The sequence below is a fragment of the Delphinapterus leucas genome, chromosome 4 (genome assembly GCF_059928025.1).
Source record: "Delphinapterus leucas isolate spDelLeu-1000000601 "Yukka" chromosome 4, BTC_Dleu_Yukka2, whole genome shotgun sequence".
Lineage (NCBI taxonomy): Eukaryota > Metazoa > Chordata > Mammalia > Artiodactyla > Monodontidae > Delphinapterus > Delphinapterus leucas.
In genome coordinates, this window is record NC_143132.1 from 126,815,990 (window position 1) to 126,835,961 (window position 19,972).

The following is a 19,972-nucleotide window of genomic DNA, read 5'->3' on the forward strand; positions in this document are numbered from 1 at the left end:
AAGAGTTGTTGCATATTTATGTCCAAATAGTTTTCTATCCATTTAGTCATATTTCACACTTTGTTTTTTAATTTTAAATTTTGAAAACTTAGTTTTGAAGAATGAAGTATTTTCTGGCTATGATCACTTCAAATCATTACCAGAAAGTGAATTAAGCAATATTTTCACTTCGTAATTTAAAACTATGACTTTTTAAATAAAATATCATCTAAAATACGTATGCTGTTGGACAGCATATTCTTGAAATGTGTGCAAAATAAACAATCATTTATTTTCCTATTTGCTCTTTTAAAACAATTTTATTGGGTTGAGGGTGTAGGTTTCAGCATATAATGTAGTTTGCCAAATTCTGTAATCCTTTTTTTTTTTTTTTAAGTCATACAGGGTGTGGTGCCTTCAGAAAATTTTTAACAAGTTGTAATTCTTGGTGTTTTTTTCCTTTGCATTTTCAAAAATAGTAAGAAAATCTAAACCGCACCGGGAAATTCTGGTTCCTACTATTGACTCCTGGATTCCCCTCCTCTAAAAAGTGAGATTATTCTCTGCCGCCATTCTCTGTTGCTTATTTCCTTGCCTGGAGTATTTATGTTCTTAACACTGTAGGCTCATTATTAGAAATGAAGTCTTGGGACTTCTCTGGTGGCACAGCGGTTAAGAATCTGCCGGCTAATGCAGGGGCTACGGGTTCGATCCCTGGTCCAGGAAGATACCACATGCCGTGGAGTAACTAAGCCTGTGTGCCACAACTACTGAAGCCCACGTGCCTAGAGCCCGTGCTCCGCAACAAGAGAAGGCACCGCAATGAGAAGCCCCCGCACCCCAACGAAGAGTAGCCCCTGCTGGCCGCAACTAGAGAAAGTCTGCATGCACCCAGCAATGAAGACCCAATGCAGCCAAAAATAAATGAATAAATTAATTAATTAAAAAAGAAAGAAATGAAGTCTTGATAAGGATTATTTTAAGGCTTATTTTTTTTGCTTAGAATGGTGAAAATACTTTAGGAGGAACAACACCAATGAGGCATCTGAATTCAGCTATATTCCCTTGTGGTGACGTGGTCATTGAAAAACCCAATGACTCCATTCCATTCTTGTTTTTCTTTTTTTAATCCCTGGTTATTGGGAAGCACTTAGCAAAATAAATATTTTAAATTATTTTTAATTAAAATTAATTAAAAGTAATAAAGCCTTGATTCCATAAGACTGCAATTGTTCTTAGAAAAACAAATTCTCTGTACATCTCAACTAATCAATACTACAGAAAAAGGCATCGTTGGAAAAGATCTTTGAAGAAGAGAGAGGCGCCAGCAAAGAAGCGCTATTCTCAGGACGTAACATGGGGTGGTGAGAGCTGAAGATCCGGAGTTTGTCTCCGTTATTTGTCACGGTAATGACAAGTCACTCACTAATCACACGGCTGAAAACTCACTTCTAAACCGCCCCCCGCCTCCCGGACAGAACCTATCTCCCTGTTCTCACACACCAGTAAAAGCAAAAAGAATCTACTGAGATTCTGTGTGTGTAAAGTAAGAGAATTAGAGGAAGAGTTAAAATATAGTAGAATCTCTCTTCTATTTTCTCTTTTCTTTCTTTGGATCTAGATGTCGGAAGGAGGAACCCTCTTTTCCAGCAATCAGCAAGCGAGAATACTTTTTATTTGAAAGCAACTAGAGAAAAACACTCCCCAAAGCAAACCAAACCAAGGCTACCCCCCTCCAACACCCCTCCCACCCCATCATCTGTGGATCAGGGCGCCAGGTCCCATTTGGGTACCACGCGGCAGGGGATTCCCTTTCATCCTTCTCTCCACAGCCCCTGCCCGAGGGATGTGAGCGGGGTGCGGGTCCTGGGGTGCCAGCGAGGAGCCGCCCGCCACCCCGCCCGCCCCGAGAGAGGAGGCGGCTCCCGCCTGGGAGCCGCCCCCTCTCGCCGCCAGAGAACAAACGGGATATTCAGCAGTGGCGTGTGGCTGCCAGAGCAACTCCTCAGGGGAAATAAAGCGGCGAGGCAGACTGCACCGTAATCGCCTCTAGAAAAGCGCCCGGCCCCGCCTGCCGCGCACGCCCGGCTACCTGGGCTACCCCGCGGCGGCGCGTGCGAGAGAGCGGGAGAGGGCTCGCCGGGGTGCGGGGCGCGCCGGGGCGAGAGTCCGGGCCGGTGCGGAGCGCGCGGTGCTCCGGGGTGCGCGCCGGGGTGGGGCGAGCCCCGAGCGTCTCCACCGGCCATGAGGGGCGCGGGCGCCTGGGCCCCGCTCTGCCTGCTGCTGGCCGCCGCCGCCCAGCCCTCGCGGCCGCAGCCCCCGGAGAGGTAACGCGACCCCCGCCCGCGCTCCCTCCCTTCCGCCCTCTCTTTCCCTCGCCCACGGCTTGGCTTTACCCACTCCGCTTCGGGGCGCCGGGGGACCCACACGCCACCACGACCCCGGGAGGGGGCCGGCCTCGGGGCTCCTTCCGGCGCCCCCCAGCTCCGCCCGCCCCACGGCCCCGCAGCTGGCCGGCCACCACCTCTTCTCTCCCCGAAGATTCAGGCGGGCGCTGGGAAGCACTGGGACCCAAATGTGTGGACTTTGCTTTACTCCTGTTTTCTTCCCCGGAGAGGCTTTGCCCAGAGAGAGAAGCCTAGGGAAAAACGCGAGTTGCCCGGCGCCCGGGGAGCGGCTCTTGGCAAGTTTAACTCTTCAACCTCTGAGCTGCCAGATGGCTCCAGGACCTGGGCCGGGAGACACGCCCTATGGCCAACTTTGCCTTCTCCTTTTCAATGAGAGGTTCTGCCAATGGCCAACGATTTTCAAACAAAGAGAGAATTAGGCATCTCTCCAAATCCAGGAAATTAAAACTTTTTCATATTAACCAATTACTTGTCTAGCTTTAAAACCTTGCACTTCACGGAGCCTAGCTCTCACCCTCGCTCTCTCTCTCTCTCTCTCTGTCTCCCCCCGCAGTTAAAATTTCCATTTACCATTTTCCTGTAAGATCTTACCACTTACGTGGAGGACTTGATTGCATATGGATGGATGGATAGATTGATCTTGTTATTATGGTGGAGACAGATGGCAGCTGGACTGAATGTTTTAGCAGGCTAGAATTTATTCTAAGAGCTAACAAGTATTTCAAATCCCGTATATGATGCAGGCAGTCAATTGTCAGTCTTCACTTTATCCATATTAATAGACTGCATCTTTCTGAAATTGACATTAAATTGTTAGACAGTGTTTCAAATTTCTTTTCTTCTTTTATTTCCCCAGACCTGTTTTCACATGTGGCGGCATTCTTACTGGAGAGTCTGGCTTTATTGGCAGCGAAGGTTTTCCTGGAGTGTACCCTCCAAATAGCAAATGTACCTGGAAAATCACAGTAAGCATTTTTTAAGAGGGTATTCTCCAAAAGTGAATACTGGAAACAGTGGAAGAGCTGCTGCTTTTTTCCTCTGCTGTCAGAATTTGGGTTGGGGGCAAATGTCTGTAATAGTGAAATGTTGGATTTATCTCTACTATTTGGGAGATTTTTAATAGAACTAGTGGTGCCCTGCATTAACAGTTAGAAAGGGCTCGAGATAATGCTTGCAGGGATAAATTCTTAAAGCAGATGTGTGTCTGAAAACCCAGTCTGACTCAACTGAGTTTCATGGATTCAAAATTAAGGCTATCTTCAGGCAAAGGCCCATCATAGAGACTTCTAGAAGCTATTTGTTGCCTGTGTCTTTCATAAATGTCTCCCAGTGGCGGATAGAAGATCAAAGGTAGTACTCACCTCTGACTACTTTATAACCATTAGGGGGAAAAAAAGGGCAAAGAAAAAGAAAAAAAACAATCCCACTTAATGTCTCTGACTTAAAACCACCACTAAAGGCAATCTAAGAATAGAGAATAACAATAACTTAGGGGAGAAAAAGCCTAAAAACAAAAACTAACAAAATGCCCAGGTTGGTTACTAATGGCATAGATTATGCTGAGTCAAGGTAAGCAATCAGATTTAGAGACAGCCAGCCTTAAAAAAATAAGTCCGGATTTAGTCAGCTACAGTGAGTCATCTTTCCAAGTGAGCATAGTAGTGACCATTATCTTTTTCATTTTTTTCAATTTTGGGAAGTTGTTTGGTACTTGAACACATTAGTTCACTGAAAGCTTCATTCAGTCAGATTGTACCACCCATGAATTAATGATTTTTAAAAGTAGGTACCTCTTATTGAGCACTTACTGGGTGCCAGGCACTGTGCCAAGTAGGTAACAAGCATAATCTAACTGAATCTTTGAAATCACTGTGAGGAAGTATGATTATCCCCACTTTATAGATGAGGAAGCTGAGGTCTAGAACAATCATATAAACTGACTTGATCAAGCATTGGGTAAGTCCAACTTTCTATGAAGTAAAGCCTATTTTGCAGTGAGGCCTTCCCACCAAGAAGGTCATTTGACAGACAGATATGGGGGGGTCTCCTTCCTTAAATAAAAGTCAGTTCCTATATGCATTGATGCTCTCCTGTAAAATATCGGCTATCTAATCAATTGGTACAGATTTCATTATGTTATTGCAACGCATGGGGCCAGGAGAGGATGGTCATGAAAACTAGCTCTGCAATATTGATATTAGCATAAATGTGAAATAAGGCTCTGAAACAAACATTAACTTGGTTTTTATATTATAGTTGTGTTTTAGTTATGATTAAATGGCTGTAAGTTAAAAATGACCCAAGGAAATTAGTGACTGAGAGGCACCATGTGCCTAGCAGGTAGACTCCATGTTTAGCCCAGTGTTTTGGGTCTTCGGGGCAATGTTAGTTTTGGAGGTGGGGAAGGGTGTCCAGTGAAAGTTGTCCTTGGTAAAGGAGGGGTGTGCCCTCACAGAGGCCTGACTACCTTATTTTTATGTGTGGGAAAGAGGAAGTATAATGGATGCTCCTTATGGGTACAATGTAAAGGTGAGGCATGCTGGCTCTCATGCCATCACTCATAAGCCGTGTGATGGATTTATCTTTAAACCTCAGGACTGTTGTGAAGATAACATGAGATGGTATGTATAAAGCTCTTTGGCTGAGTGTCTGCGTTATGACAAGTGCTCACTAAACGTTAGCTACCACCGTTACCGTTGTTGCTAGTATTGACTCATCCTTTCTTCTGACTGGTAGGCAATATGGCAGATCACTGCCACCCCCTTAGTATATTGGCTAAGCTGGGCTTGGCATCAGCTTTAAAGCAGCTCAGACTTTGATGGAACAATAGACTTTGTTATGTGTATCTAGGAAGCACTTATTTCTGTGCTTGGGTTCTCCTGTAATCTTACTGGAGAGATTCTGTGTGCGTTAGGACTAGGTTGGCTCCTAGTAACAGAGATCCAAAGTAACAATCGCTCAACCAGAAGCTTGGTTCTCTCCCATGTAAAGGAATCTGGAGGTAGGCAATTCAAGATTGGTGTGGCAGCCTCAAATCATTAGGCACTCAGTATCTGCTTAGATGTGTGCTCAAGTTCCAGCCATCAGGTTCATGGTTTAGCCAACAAAAAGGAAGAGAGGAAGGGCACAGATCCTCCCTTTAAGGACATTGTGCAGAATTACCTGCACCTTGCTGTTTACATTGCACTGGCTAGTTATTAGTTATATGGCCACTTCTAGCTGCAGGGAAGCCCTGAAATGAAGTCTTCATGTCAGGAATCCATGTGCTCTGCTAAAATTCAAGAGTCTTCTTTTGAATAAAAGTCTTCTATCAACTGTGGAAAGAAGGGAAAACAAGCAAACAACAAGCAGTCTCTGTGACATATTTATTTGTGGTTTGCCCAGGCTGCCTGAAATAATGCTCAAAAGTTGAGTAGCAAATGCAGCTTTTTTGAAAAATATATATTTTTAGAAAGCATAGGTAATGCACAAGAAAGGACTGTACAATTTGCTTTTCTCGTGAAAAGCTTTATAGTTTTCACTCTTAGCCATTTGATTCTGTTTCAAGGGACTGCCTCTTTTATGTTTGCATATGAGTAGCACCAAGAACTTCCAGAGGAGCCCAGTACATTCTCCTGGTTATAATTACAGCCTCAGCAGAATGTTCCCAAAGGCCTTGGATGCTCTCAAGATCTCAGTTTCAAAATATCTTCATTTCTTTGTATTTCACAAGGAAAAGCGCTGAATCGTTGGAAAAAAATATTCCCATTTCTTCTTCATGGTCCTCTGGTGTATCAGAGTAGAAGAAGGGAGCTCCCTAGCTTCTGTATATCCTTGGGTTGATAAAAGAAGGAGGACTGTGATAGCACTAAAGCTTGTAGAAGCTGGTAGCCCTAAGGTCTGTCATTCATTCAGCAAATGTGTGTTGGGTCTTGGGTACTACTGGAGTTTTGGTGAACAAGGCAGCCGAGCTCCTTGCCCTCATGCAGCTAGCATCCTAGTTTGGAGAGACAGGCAGTTAATGTTTAAACAAACAAGTAAACAAGGAAATATTACATAGTGATAACTGAATTATAAAAATAAAATAGATACTACTTCATATCCATCAGGATGGCTATTATTGAAAAAGCAGAAAATAATAAGTGTTGGCAAAGATGTGAAGACACTGGAACCCTTATGCATTGCTGGTAGGAATGTAACATGGTGCAGCTGCTGTGGAAGACAATAGGATACTTTCTCAAGGAATTAAACTTAGAATTACCATATTACCCAGAAATTCCACTTCGGGGTATATACCCAAAAGAAGTTAAAGCTGGGATTTAAATAGATATTTATACGTCCATATTCATGGCAGCGTTATTCACAATAGCCAAAAGGTGGAAGCAACCCAAGTATCTATCCATAGATGAATGGACAAACACAATATGGTATACAAAGGAACATTACTCAGCTTTAAGAAGTAAGGAAATTCTGACACATGCCACAACATGGGTGGACCTTGAAGACATTATGCTAAGTGAAATAAGCCAGTGACAAAAGAACAAATATTGTGTGATTCTGCTTACATGAGGCACCTACAGTAATCAAAATCAGAGACAGGAAGTAGAATGGTAGTTTCCACGGGCTGGGGGAGTAGAGGAATAAGAGTTAGTATTTAATGGATACAGAGTTTTAGTTGGGAAAGATGAGAAAGTTCTGGAGATGGATGATGGTGATTGTTGCACAACTTAATGCCACTGACCCGTACACTTCAAAATGGTGGTACATTTTATGTTATGTATATTTTACCACAATATTAGATAATAACCGTATTCCAATTCCAAAAGGGGAAATCTGTAGAGACAGAGAGTAGATTAGTGGTTGCCTGGGGCAGGGGATAGGTATGGAGATTAACAGTTAATGGTCATGAGGGATCTCAAAGGTGGAAATGACCTATGGTGATGGTTGTACAACTTGGTGTAGTTACTAAAAGTTATTTAATTGTGCCGTTAAAATGGGTGAGTTTTATAATATGTTAAATATACTTCAAGAAATATGTAGAAAAAACCAACAAACATAACATAGTGGTGGGATAGAAGTAGCTATGGATGAGGTGGTTGGGAATGGCCACTCTGAGGAAGTGACATTTGAGCTGAGGCCTGAGTGATAAGGATCCAGCCATGTGAAAGTCTGGGGAAGAGCATTTTAGGCAGAGGGACCGGTGGGTGCAAAGGCCCTGAGGTACAGACAAGCTTGATTTGTCTGAGGAACAGCCAGGAGGTCACTGTGGCTGGAACAGAATGAGTAAGCGGGACGATGGGAGAAGTAAAAAAGGTGAGCAGGGGCCTGTAGGCCATGGTGAAGAAGAGTAGGAAGCCGCTGGAGAATCTTAAGCAAAGGAGTATGTTCTGATTTTAAAAGATCATTCTGGCTGCTGTGTGGAAGATGAATTGTAGGGCGTTAAGAGTGGAAACAGGGAGACCGATTAGGAAGCTGTGTGGCCTCCAGGAGAGAGAAGATGGTAGAATGGACAAGAGGGATAACCAAGGAGATGAAGAAATGTGGACTCTTCTCCCTAAAGCAGTTGTCTTAGTAGTTCTGAATGCAGCTAGGGTGGAGTGGCACCGGCCAAGAGGCCCAACGCACCAGGCTCTGGACCCTTGCTTGACATCTGCTCCAGACAGGGCTGTGCTCTGGTGTGGCCTCATCCAAGGCAGTCCATTAAAGGCTTTCTGGAAACCAGTGGATCCAGTCCATTTTCCAGCTCCTGCAGTCAGTAAACCAAGAGTAGAATTCCCACTGGCTATTCAACATCGTAGAGACCCCTCAAGACGGAAGAGTCTCAGAGTAGCCCCCAAACTCAAGTTCCCGTAGCTAGAAAGATCCTGCTTCTCACCACTCATCTGCTTTGCAGTCCATTCTTCCAGACTGGAGATGTGTCCCAGCAAGGTGGCTGTCACCACCAAATCCTCTTCATCAAACTCTATCTTATCAGTGGGGGCGTGGAGGCGGGAAAAGCCTAATGTAAACTTTGAGAAAGGTGAAGGCTAGTGGTCACAAGCAAACTTTCTAGCCATTTGTATTGGACTTTCTAAGATGGAAGTACAGCTTGCAGATTGGAAATTTAGATTTGCCCTTAAATTATAGGACTTCAAAATTTTCCTTGCTATCTCTTGGACGGCTGCACTGTCTAAATACACTATCAACATTGGCTATTTAAATTTAAACTAATTAAAATTAAGTTAAAAATTAAAACTCCAGTTCCTCAGTCACCCTGGCCGTATTTCAGATGCTCAATGGCCACATGTAGATGGCAGCCACCATATTGGACAGTATATAATATGAATATTTCCATCATCACAAAAAGTTCCTTTGGACAGTGCTGTTCTAGAAAAATTTCGAGGTTAATTTTACTCATGTGAAGATATGTTGGGGACGCATGTGCTCCGTGCTGCTTAGTTGCACTTCTGCTTTGCAAACCCGGAAGCTGATGCTTGTTCTGTGTGGTGCCGAAGCTGTGACTGGAACTCAAGCCTCTTGACTCAGCTATATCTTTCTGGCCACCAACTCTTGGTGACCTCAACTAGTCTTAGGTTTTACTAATTAATTTTGCTGAGTGTGTTCTAAAAAACGTATGGCTGGAGTTCAAATCAGAGAATTTGAAGGTTAAGAAATTGTTAAATATTTTGTTACTAATGATAACAAAGTTGAGGGTTTCTTAGTTTCTCATAAGAGTTGAGGTTCAGGACTGTAACCTAAGGGGCATCTGCATAAAATACCAAGTCTGCATACATGGGGGGTGGGTAGGACTTAAGTATGATTTGACAGCTAAGGGAAGTATAATTTTTGGAAAATGGTGGCTGGTCTTCTAAGTAAGCTTGGAAGGACAACATGACTGGGTTGAGGCAAAAGTCACCCAAAGTGATTGAAGGATGAGAACTGTGCCTGTACCAAACCCGGCAACAAGAAATGAAACTCCAAGTGTTGACATACCACCACCTGGACCGCTCTATCACAGTGGTCCCCCTGCTGGGTACCTGTGCCCAAAGGGGCAAGACTGTGCAGGAGACAGTAAGAGACCTCTGAGATCCCTAAAACAAGTCAGGGAGAGTGGACCAGTGTCAAAAAGAGCACAGCCGGTGGGATGTGGCTCACTGCTACACTGGCAAGGTGCGTTTACCAAGAGCCCACCAAGCACAGCTGTAGGTGCTGGAGACACACAGATGAACACCTGGGAGATATGAGCATGGGAGGCTGCCTGGGATGACGCATTCCCCAGGCTCTGGGTGGGAAGGGAAATAAAACCCAACAGGCACCTTGCTTTCTTGGGTCCACCGGCACAAAGATCACCATTCTATTAACGGTTTCCTTATAAATTCATTGCAAACTTGGCATGTCACCCAATCCTTCGGTTCCTTGATCTTTTCATCGATAACTTGTTCATTTTATAATCCCAGTAGAATTGGAGATTCATATTGATAATTTGACACAATTTAAAAAAAAAAAGAAAAGAGGCTTTAGTAGCAAAATAATACCTTGTGAAAGCAACTCTATTCAGAGTTTGACTTGGGCTGCATATGGTATGGCCAGCTAAGTGGAACCAGCTGAAACTTGGTTTATAGCAACTATGCAAATTAGAGGAAACTTGAAGCCTAGAACATTCTGGGAACTCTCCTCGAATAGGTATGTAGGTATTGTTATTTTAAATTGGTTCCCAAAGTTAACAACTAAATATTGCATCTGAATTGCTGTTGTTATCTAACAGAAACAGCAGTTGGTATGCAGATATCAGTGAAAATGATTTTGTTCTTAGATTTAAAGGTGGGCATAATTTACAAAACAGTTTTTAAAAATGAGATTATTCCCGTATGTGGTCTTATTGTTATAAAACATTATCAGAATTACAAGGTATTTGTTTATGATTTATATCTCTTTTTTATTTCCAGAAAAAAGTTTGAAGGTACTGAAATTAGAGAGCAGATTATTGAAGGTTTCAGTTATTATTTTGAGCAGAAATCTGGCTTGGGAAAAAACCAGCAAACATTTGAGCAGTTTAAAATTTGGTGGTTCCTTTAACTCTGAAGTAAATAATGTGGGCTGATCAGAAAGTCACAGACTTATGCCAGAAATGGAAGGAGAATTATAGCAATGCATAGAGTCAGTCCTATTTAAGCCGAAAGTATGTGGCAAAGTTTTCCTTATTTAGCTAATTCATGCAGAGGAAAAAGGCATAAATTGTCATATGTAGAACATCTTCAGATTCCCCAGGTAATACACGTACTGTCATTTTGCTAACTACCTTATTTTTTCTATGCAACTGGAATTAAATATACTCATTATACAGGTCGCAGATCTAAAATAATAACACATGGTTACTTCATCTGCATCCAATTCCGTGATGTCAGTGGATACATGTTAGTATGTCCATTTCACAAATGGCAAAAGTGAGGTCTAAAGAACTTGTATCTTGCCTAATATCCCTGCAAATGGTTTGAAAAGCCTAGCACATTTTCTGACTCAGTGACACAAATGCAGTATTATGCACTTATTTAACAAATAAACATTCGCTCAATGCTTATTGTACACCCGCTAGCTATGTACTGAGCATTGGGCTGGGCCCCAGGGCTAAAAGGTCAAGGCATAGTTTCTATGCTTATGGAGTTTATAATCTGGTAGGGAGTAGTTAGATAAGAAAATCAGTAGCGATTATGTTGTGTAAATAATTATACTACTCAGTGTAAGGAGTTTTAAGTATTGATAATGTGGAATAAGGCTGATTGACATTTTAAAAATTATTGAAGTTCTTAGGTTATTTAAATGAAAACAATTATTACCTCATGCAAAGAGTAGAAGATGTTATGACCCACTTTACATCTGTGCCGCTCTAAGACTTGAGAAATTGTTATATGTCCTTTGTTTGACAGCACAGGGCTGTTTTACAACACATGCCTTGATATTTCCAAATACACCTAATAAAAATTGCGTAAAGGCATTCCTTACCATGGGGTGATTTTGTTACTTATGTGTGTTAAAGTCATCATACTGAATCCACCCTCCAAAAGCCTGATTAAGTTTAAATGGCATTCACATTTACTTTAGAGAAATGATAGATTGAAAATGTGATTGGGGTTTACATCTTCCCACTAACCTTCATATGGCTTCATGAAAAGCAAGTCAGCAGTGGTGGGGCATGGAATTCCATGAAAATTGAAACATATAGTGATGTTCTGTTTAGATTGGGGCTAGGTATATAATTTGAGAAAACAAATAGTGAATTTAGACAGGAACTCAACATTTAAGTCGCTTAATCATACCTAAGGGCATGGCAAGGGGTTCTAAAATTACTGTAACTGTTATTTGCCTGGTATAACCACAGCAGGACAGATAGCGGAATGGAATTTTGGCCTTAAACACATATTTCCTGGCTTTAAAATACATGTAGGATTTAGAATTATATAGAGATTTAAATTCCAGTCAACTGTGGGGTTTGTTTTAATGCACCTATACATTTGTTGGACTAGGCTTCGTTACTTCAGCTGCCTGAATAGTAATTTAACCCCATGCTTGACTTAATATCATTCATATCTAATTCCTTAGTAAAGATGAGTGCAATTAACAGAGAATGTCTGCATACCCAAACTTGAGCACTCTATGAATGGGAAAAGAACACTATAGCTACATGCTGTCTGTTTTTTAATTAGGAGAGAATAATTCAGAAACATTGCGATTCTTATGACACTTAAACTGTCCCAGTTAGGTTTCAATTGATAAAATACTGGAAGCATTAAAACATTTTCCATGCTGCCTTCAGTCCTTCTGAGAAGCAGGAGGAATATAAATCCTAAATAAATAAGCAAGTAGGTGACGATTTCCCACTGGGGCCTCAGCCCAATTTTTCTAAGTTTGTTTAGTGTCCTGCTTGCTTTTAAGGGCTTCTGTTGCTTGTTTTGTTTTGTTTTTCTTTGCTGTCTCACATGGAAATCAAATATGTTTTTATTGATTGAAAACATGATGTTTTATTAATGTGCTTATTTGTACCGCTTGTATTTTTAGGGCTGGTTGAAGGCAGATGCCTTAGAAAGGGCTTAATGAGTAGAGAAGAAAATGAGAGACCATGAAAATGAAGTCCTCTTTGGGTATTTCTTTTTTCTGAAAGAGATTCTCTTTAATAATATATTAATGACAAAAAGTCACTTTTCCTGAAACATCACTATAGTAATAGAGCACAAAGATAACACATTTAAAACCCCTCTATTAAAGAGCTGTATAATGAGAAAGCATTTAACAGAGGTAAAACACCCAGAAATGGTTTTAAAGATTGTATTATTAAAAAGGCTGATGGAATTAGTTTCACACTCCTATCCCAGAGTTCAATTTATGATGTGAAATTATAGGCAAATTGGAATTGTTCCATAAAACCTGCAGATTCCTTGCCATCTATCAGGTATTGACAGAAAAAAAAAGAAAAAGAGAGTGGTTTCATTGCTTGGTTGCTCTATGCTGGAGACCAGAGAAGCATTTACAGGGCTCCTAATTCTAAGGCTTTCTCTCTCTTTTTTTTTTTTTTCTCACATTGTCCTGCTTTCAGAGTTTGGAAAGTGTTCCCGTGGTTAGCTGCTGCACAGTCAAGTTTTATCTGTATGGATCATTATTCCTTGAGCCTATGAAAAACGTAATCACTAAAACACCCCTGCACATTATAATTTAGCAGCCTTATTGGCAGTGGCAATGGCGCTTTGGGGGTACTCTTGAATTTCTTATTCTAGGGACTTGGGAGAATAGAAGTGTTTTCTTTAGATATATTATGAGTCAAGGTGGCAAGTCTCTGTAAAACCAATATAAATATCTAAAAATAAATGGAACAACCACAGAGACGTGGGGAGTTGCAATTAAAGCTGCACAAACCCTGCCACTAAATATCACCTCTCTTTCACCACCTCGGCCCCAAGACACTCCTGGACATGACATATAATAAAATAGTGTTTCCCAAAGTGCAGAGGGAGGGAGAGACCTTTTAGTCACAGATGGGCTGTTCTGTGGACCAAGCTGATAAGAAGCACAGGGAAGCCAGTGGAGATTTGATTGCTGCTTACTGCTCCTAGAAGTGAATTGATAGTGTTACGGACTAGGGTTCTTGATCTTTTTTAATCGATAGAAATTGATAAGAGGCCAGACAAGAAATTCAGGCCGTGCTTTACTGGGGCCCCTGCTGCAGCAGCGGGGGAGCGAAAACAAGTAACAGGTTCCCTTGCTCATTTCTGGGGAAGGGCAGCAAGCTGGTTCCTTATATCGGGTGAGGGTGTGTCTAGGGGTTGGGCTGGAGGTGTGGCTTAGGTGGCTTGCCCACCCTTTTGGTGGAGTTGAGTGCAGGTGACCTGCACATTACCCCTGTTTTTGCTCCGGGCTCTTCAGAAGTGGCAGTTGGGTTTTTGATCTCTTTGTATCTTGTTGTCCATAATTTGCCCCAACTGGGCATACACGCAGTTATTTTTAGTCCCTTATAGTTTCTTTATATTTTGTTGATTGAGGAGACATTTTTCCAGGTGCAAGCACTGCAGCAGCGGGTCCCTGGTCCCAGCCTGTCTCAGTAAGGGTCTGATAGAGGTCTGATATAGACTTTCTAAAAGCCCTGGGCTATGATTGACCTTCTGGGAAGAAATCATAATTCATTACAACTATTTTTAAAGTACCTTTCAGAGATCAGATGCTGGGTTGGGCAGGGAGACTGTAATGTTTGGAAAACCATGTCCCAGAATAGGGCTTGGTGTGGCAAGGAGGCTTTCACTAGTCTGGGAGATGTCCCGGAAAAGATCACAGTAGCACAGGGTAACAAGGTTCACGGTGGAGTGTTGTAAGTATGGCGTCACTCAGTGACTAGTAGAAAGGGCATTGGCGAGTCATACTGAAATATTTTTCAGCTATTTACTAGGAGTGTGATGCACTTTCTAGAACTTTCCAAAGTTGGTTATCATGGCCAGACCTGCGTTGTAAAGGTAGCGTGAGGATTGAAGGAGGTGGTAGATGAGAGGCCCTTGGCACGGCGCTTGATGCAAGAAAGTAGTCGATAAATTTTTTTTTTTTCAATCTCTCTTCCAGGACTGTAATAAGCCATAAAAGGGTGGTGTTTGTGTAGAACTTGTCTGCAAGCCAATGCATTTCAAGCTGGATGGTAATCCCTTTGGGGCATGGCTAGCTCCCATGGGTATTGGAAATACCCATTCCTACTCACTATGTCCTTTCTTCACTTAAAATATGGTCTTTCATAAGACTTTGTCCACAGAAGTGCTTCCAAACCTTCCCTGATTCTCCTCAAGCTAACCACCTCCCACCCAGCACCGAGAATGCCCCTTAACTTTTAAGACTAGGGTGCTTAGAGGCAGAGAAATGATTGTCAGTTAAGAATTGCAAATAATTTTCTGTCTTTAGAGATGGGGATTTTAATTTGCTTTTGGAGGCTCAAATCATCAGAATAGTCCCCACTAGTTATACAAATTAAGTAATGAATTTATTCATTAATTCCTAATAGAGATACCCCATGATATAGTATTGATAGTTAAGAGTGCAGTTTCTGGAGCCAGACTACCTGGGTTCAAACACCAGCTCTCCTATTATGGTGGTGAATCCCCAAAGATGACCCCTAAATAACCTCACCTCCTGGTATTCACGCCTTTTTCTAGTACCCCCAAACATTGAATCTTGGCTGGCCCTATGAAAAAATAGAATGAGACAGAAGTGATACTACATGACTTCTGGGGTTGCGGCATAAGAAATCTTAAAGCTTTTGCCTTAGTCTCTTAAAACATGAACTCTGGGGGAATCTAGCTGCCATAAAAGGACTGCCATGCTATGAGGAAGCCCAAGCTAGCCTTGTACCGAGGCTTCATGGAGAGAGAGAGAAAGATGGTCAGACAGCCCCCAGCTCTTCCAGTATTCCCAGCTGGGGTGCCAGACATATAAGTGAGAAAGTCATCTTGGAGGACCAGCTCCAGTTAAGCCTTCAGACAACTTAAGCCCTAGCTGAGAACTGATAGTAATTGCATGAGATAATTCAAGCAAGAATCACCCAGCTGAGACCAGTGAAGTTACAAAACCATAAGAAATAAGAGTACATTGTTGTTTTAAGCCACCAAATTTTGGGGTTGTTTGTTATGCAGCAGTAGATTACCAAAACAGTTACTTACTAGCTATATGACCTTGACCTTGAGTTACATACTAGCTGTATGACCTTGAGATGAGTTTCCTCATCTATCAAACATGGCTAATAATACTGTCTACCTCATAGGATCATTTTGGGCATTAAATTAGTTATTGCATGTACAGTATTAAAAACCGTGCTTAGCACATGGTAAGTACTTGAAGAAAAAGTATTATTCATCCATGAAATATTTATTGAATGCTTAATATGTGTCAGGCCTTGTTTTATATTCTGGAGATATAATAGTGAAGGTTCTCGTACTGAAGGTGTTTACTCTCTATGGGGGGAAGAGAGACAATAAAATAGATCACAAATAGTAGGGTAGGAATAAGTACCATGAAGACAATAAAACAAGGTGATGTAATAGAGACTGAGGCTGACGATGTGACATTTGAACTGAAACCTGGATGATGCAAAGCATCTCCCCACTGATGGTTCCTGAAGAAATTGTGAGGTCATCACTGCTCTGAATGCAGATGACTAGGTATGTGGCATTAAGCAACTTCTGACATTTCTTGTCCATTACGAGTACAAAATGTCTTCTGGATGATTACGAGTGAAAAGGCCTTGCTCATGAATTAAGGTTAACTCCTGTGGACAGGGTAGTGGATTTGGTTTGCTTCTTTATATTTGGTTTGTTTGCCTTTTTCTTTTGAAAGGTGCTTTGGGATGTGGACAGGGGAAGAGCTGAAGGGTCAGTTTTTGTGCGTAATGTTGTCTTGGGTCCCATGTGACATGGAGTGATGCAGAGTTGGGAGGAACGTGTTGTCCTCATCCTGGCTCACAAGTCTCTGCAACTTGGGAGGGAGCAGAATCTTAGGAGCATCAGAAGATAACACCCTTGAAACAGATAGATGCTTCCTCTTCATCGGCCCATTCAGGGGACTTGGTGGGCACATCCATCACCAGGAACATTCTATTTATCCATTCATCTGTGAATTGACACTTGGGTATTTCCACCTTTGGGCAATTTTGAATAACGCTGCTGTGAACACTGGTGTTCAGGTGTCTGTTTGAGTCCCTGCTTTCAATCCCTTTGGGCATACACCTAGGAGTGGAATTGCTGGATCATGTGGTAATTCTCTGCTTTATGAGGAGCCACCAAACTGCTTTCCAGCAGTAAGAGAGGAAAGACATGTGAACACTATCACTAGGGAGCCAGACAGCTTTGTGGGCCGGTGTAGACATCCCTTGGAGATACTCCAAAACAACTGAGATTTTAGGGGGGATTCTGGCACAGTCATCAAGCTAATAGGAACTTGCACCATTGTTCTTTAGGGATTACAACTAGGCATTTATTGTGTGGGGGATACATGTATGTGGTAGAAAAAAAAAATTTTTTTACTGCAAGGCAATTATCAGGAGCCATACATCTACCCTAGGAATTGCCCAATATACTTGTTTTAGTTATTATATTATAATTGTGATTTATAATTTTAATGAACTTGCTTTATTACTCTCCATAAGTCTTATATATATTTATCCCTATAAATCTGAGCAATGCATATATTGTTTTATTACTCTCTATAAATCTTAGCTATTTATATATCTGAAAATAATGAAACTATATTTCTTAGTAGAGAAATAAATCATAGAATTATTAAGTCAGAAAGGAATTACCAGAAAGCATTCCTGACTGTCTATCCCCCAGTGCAGACTGGAATCTACTTCCTCTGTGTTCCCATAGCATCCGGGGAGTATCTTTTTTGCAACACTGATCACTGATCATCTCTTTACTAATCTGTCTCCTCTACTAAATTGAAAAGCTCTTGAGGACAAGACCCTTGTTTTAGTTTTCTGTTCTCCTAGTAGCTAACATAGTGCTTGACACAGGCAATAGTAGCCGATGAGAGAATGAATGTATAAATGAATGAATGTTCGAATGAATGAGTGAATGAATGAATAGATCAATGACTACACCTCCTTTTAGGCAGAACAGCACAGAAGCTATAGATCTCTGCAGAAGAGTATCAATTTATTGCCAGAGATCTCTAGGGAAGGAGACTTATTCTGAAAATGACTTATTCTGAAAATGTTTGTGATCTGCAGAATGCTACCGTTAAAAGAGATGTTCCCTTCCTGCATCCTCCTTGCTTCTAGTTGTGTGCCATATGTGTGCTGTTTGCACCTCCCCCTGCGTTTGTGCGTTATCCGTCACCTTATGGCTGTACTGGGTGACCAGCAGTCAGTCAGCATAACATCAGTGACATGAACAGAACACCACACCCTGTGGATTTAATGTCGATTTCTGCATATTTACTTTCCAATATGGGTGAACATTCTTAGATGCATCATTGTGTGAAGTTCTTCTTCTGTGCCTTCTGTTCCGCTGCACAGTGTCACTATAAATACGCATTACACTTCTCACATATGCAAAAGTACAGTGCTGCAGTATTAACGTTGACTTTGTAAGCTGTTAGTTTTATGTATAAAACCATTCGGGGTTGGAATTTGTAAATAGTTAAGTAGAGAAATAGATAAAACAGTTAGTATGAATTAAGAGTGTGTTTTCTTTTTTGAATTTTATTTTATTAAAAACATTTATTTTATACAGCAGGTTCTTACTAGCTATCCATTTTATACATATTAGTGTATATATGTCAATCCCAATCTCCCAGTTCATCCCACCACCACCACCACCAAGAGTGTGTTCTGTTAGCTACTTCACTTTGGTAAAAACGTTATATTCTTTTAAAGCCAACACATCCTTATAAAAACGTAAGTGATAGAAGGCTGAATGAAAGAGATTAGATTATAATTCTCACATTTGTAGAATTGCTTGGTTGAATGAGCATTTATAACGTTGAATAATATCACCTTAAGTATTATATTTAAGTTTAGGTATTTCATTCCATTTAGCCAATAAATCTTTTGAAAAAAAAAAAGTCATTTGGGGGCAATTCTTCACATCTTGTGAGGATGAATTAACAGTAAAATTGTCATCCTGTTGATGAGGACACTTGCCTCTGGCTGAGTAGTGATTTTCACACTTCCCCAAGATATGTATTCAGTGATCCTGGGGGCTTTTATGAGGGAAACAGACATGGTAGCTTCTGTTGCAAAGCCAGGCAACAAGAGGCAAGATTTTTCTTCCCACTTAGTGTTATTTTGTGAGCTGTGACGAAGACACAAGATGGAGCACCTATGAGGGATGCAACAAGAAAGGATGTTGGTATGGGAATCAATGAAATTATTTTATTTGATTTAGGCAAAAAGTATTTACTGAGCACCTAGCATGTTCTAGGCAGTGTTTGGGCACCAGGGATATGTCAATGAACTGGGCAGACAGAGATTCTTGCCCTCAAGGAGCTTTGCATGCCTTGCATGTGCTGGGAGCAGCGAAGAAGGCTGTGGAGTGAACAAAGGGGAAGGGAGCAGACGCTGAGGTCAGACAGGGAAGGGTGGGGTAGATCCTATAAGGCCTGGAGACCAGTGTGCGTGAGATAGAGAGCCTATCAGTCAGGGTCTCCATGGAAAACAGCATGCTTGAAATAGCATGTTGGGGATGGGGTGTTGTTTACAGAGAAGCTGTTTAAAAAGAGTAGGGAAGCCTAGAGGAGAGAGATATTACTAGAACCCAGGAGTCAACCCAAGGGGACCTCACAGAGAAGGAGCCAGGGAAGTTAATATCCTGACCTAATTCTCTTCTGTGTTTTCCGTTTCCTGTTGGGGCTTCCCACGGCCGCAGCACCCGAAGACAGTGGTTGATGCATTGATCCAGGTCAACCACCCAGTAAGGGGAGTAGGATGGAGATGGGAGGAGAATGGATCCAGAGGGACAATTGGAAGACATTGGGCACAGGAAGCCTGTATCAGCAGTCTCCAGAGAAACAGAACCAGTAGGACATGGATATACATATATACACATGCATATATACATACAAACACATACACAGGTGTATATAATGTACATATATGTATACATATAAACACATATACATATCTATATATAAATATATACACACATATACATACATACATATATAAAGAGATTTGTTTCAAGGAATTGGTTTATGCAATTATGGAGGCTGGCCAATCTGAAATTTGTAGGTCAGGTCAATTGGCTGGATTCTGTCAGTCGGGAGCTGAGATGCTGCAGTCTTGAGGCAGAATTCCTTCTTCCTCAGGGAAAGGTTTTGCTCTTAAGGCCATTCAGCTGATTTGATGAAGCCCACCCACATTATCAACACAGCCTTCTTAGTGAGCTGATTGTAGACGTGAACACATCTATGAAGTACCTTCATGGCCACACTTAGGTTAGTGGTCAATTGAATCATTAGGTGCTACAGCCCAGCCAAGTTGACACATGAAACTAACCATCCAGCGCCACATCAGGGTTCTGGGCCAGGAGTGACATAATGTGACTTGTGCTTGTAAAGGATCACCTGGATGCTGTGTTGAGAATAGAGCATAGGCTGCTGGGGTGGAAGAG

The 19,972-nt window shown here is 41.7% G+C and overlaps 1 protein-coding gene across 1 annotated transcript in view; it reads left to right on the forward strand.

Annotated features, from left to right (window-relative positions):
• Positions 1-1,948: 1,948 nt before the first annotated feature.
• Positions 1,949-19,972, forward strand: part of PCOLCE2 (procollagen C-endopeptidase enhancer 2) — a 72,390-nt gene continuing 54,366 nt past the window's right edge. The window contains exons 1-2 of the mRNA XM_022582681.3: positions 1,949-2,306; positions 3,244-3,352. Coding sequence (XP_022438389.1) covers positions 2,224-2,306; positions 3,244-3,352 — 192 coding nt within the window. The 5' untranslated portion in view covers positions 1,949-2,223. The remainder of the gene's footprint in view (positions 2,307-3,243; positions 3,353-19,972) is intronic.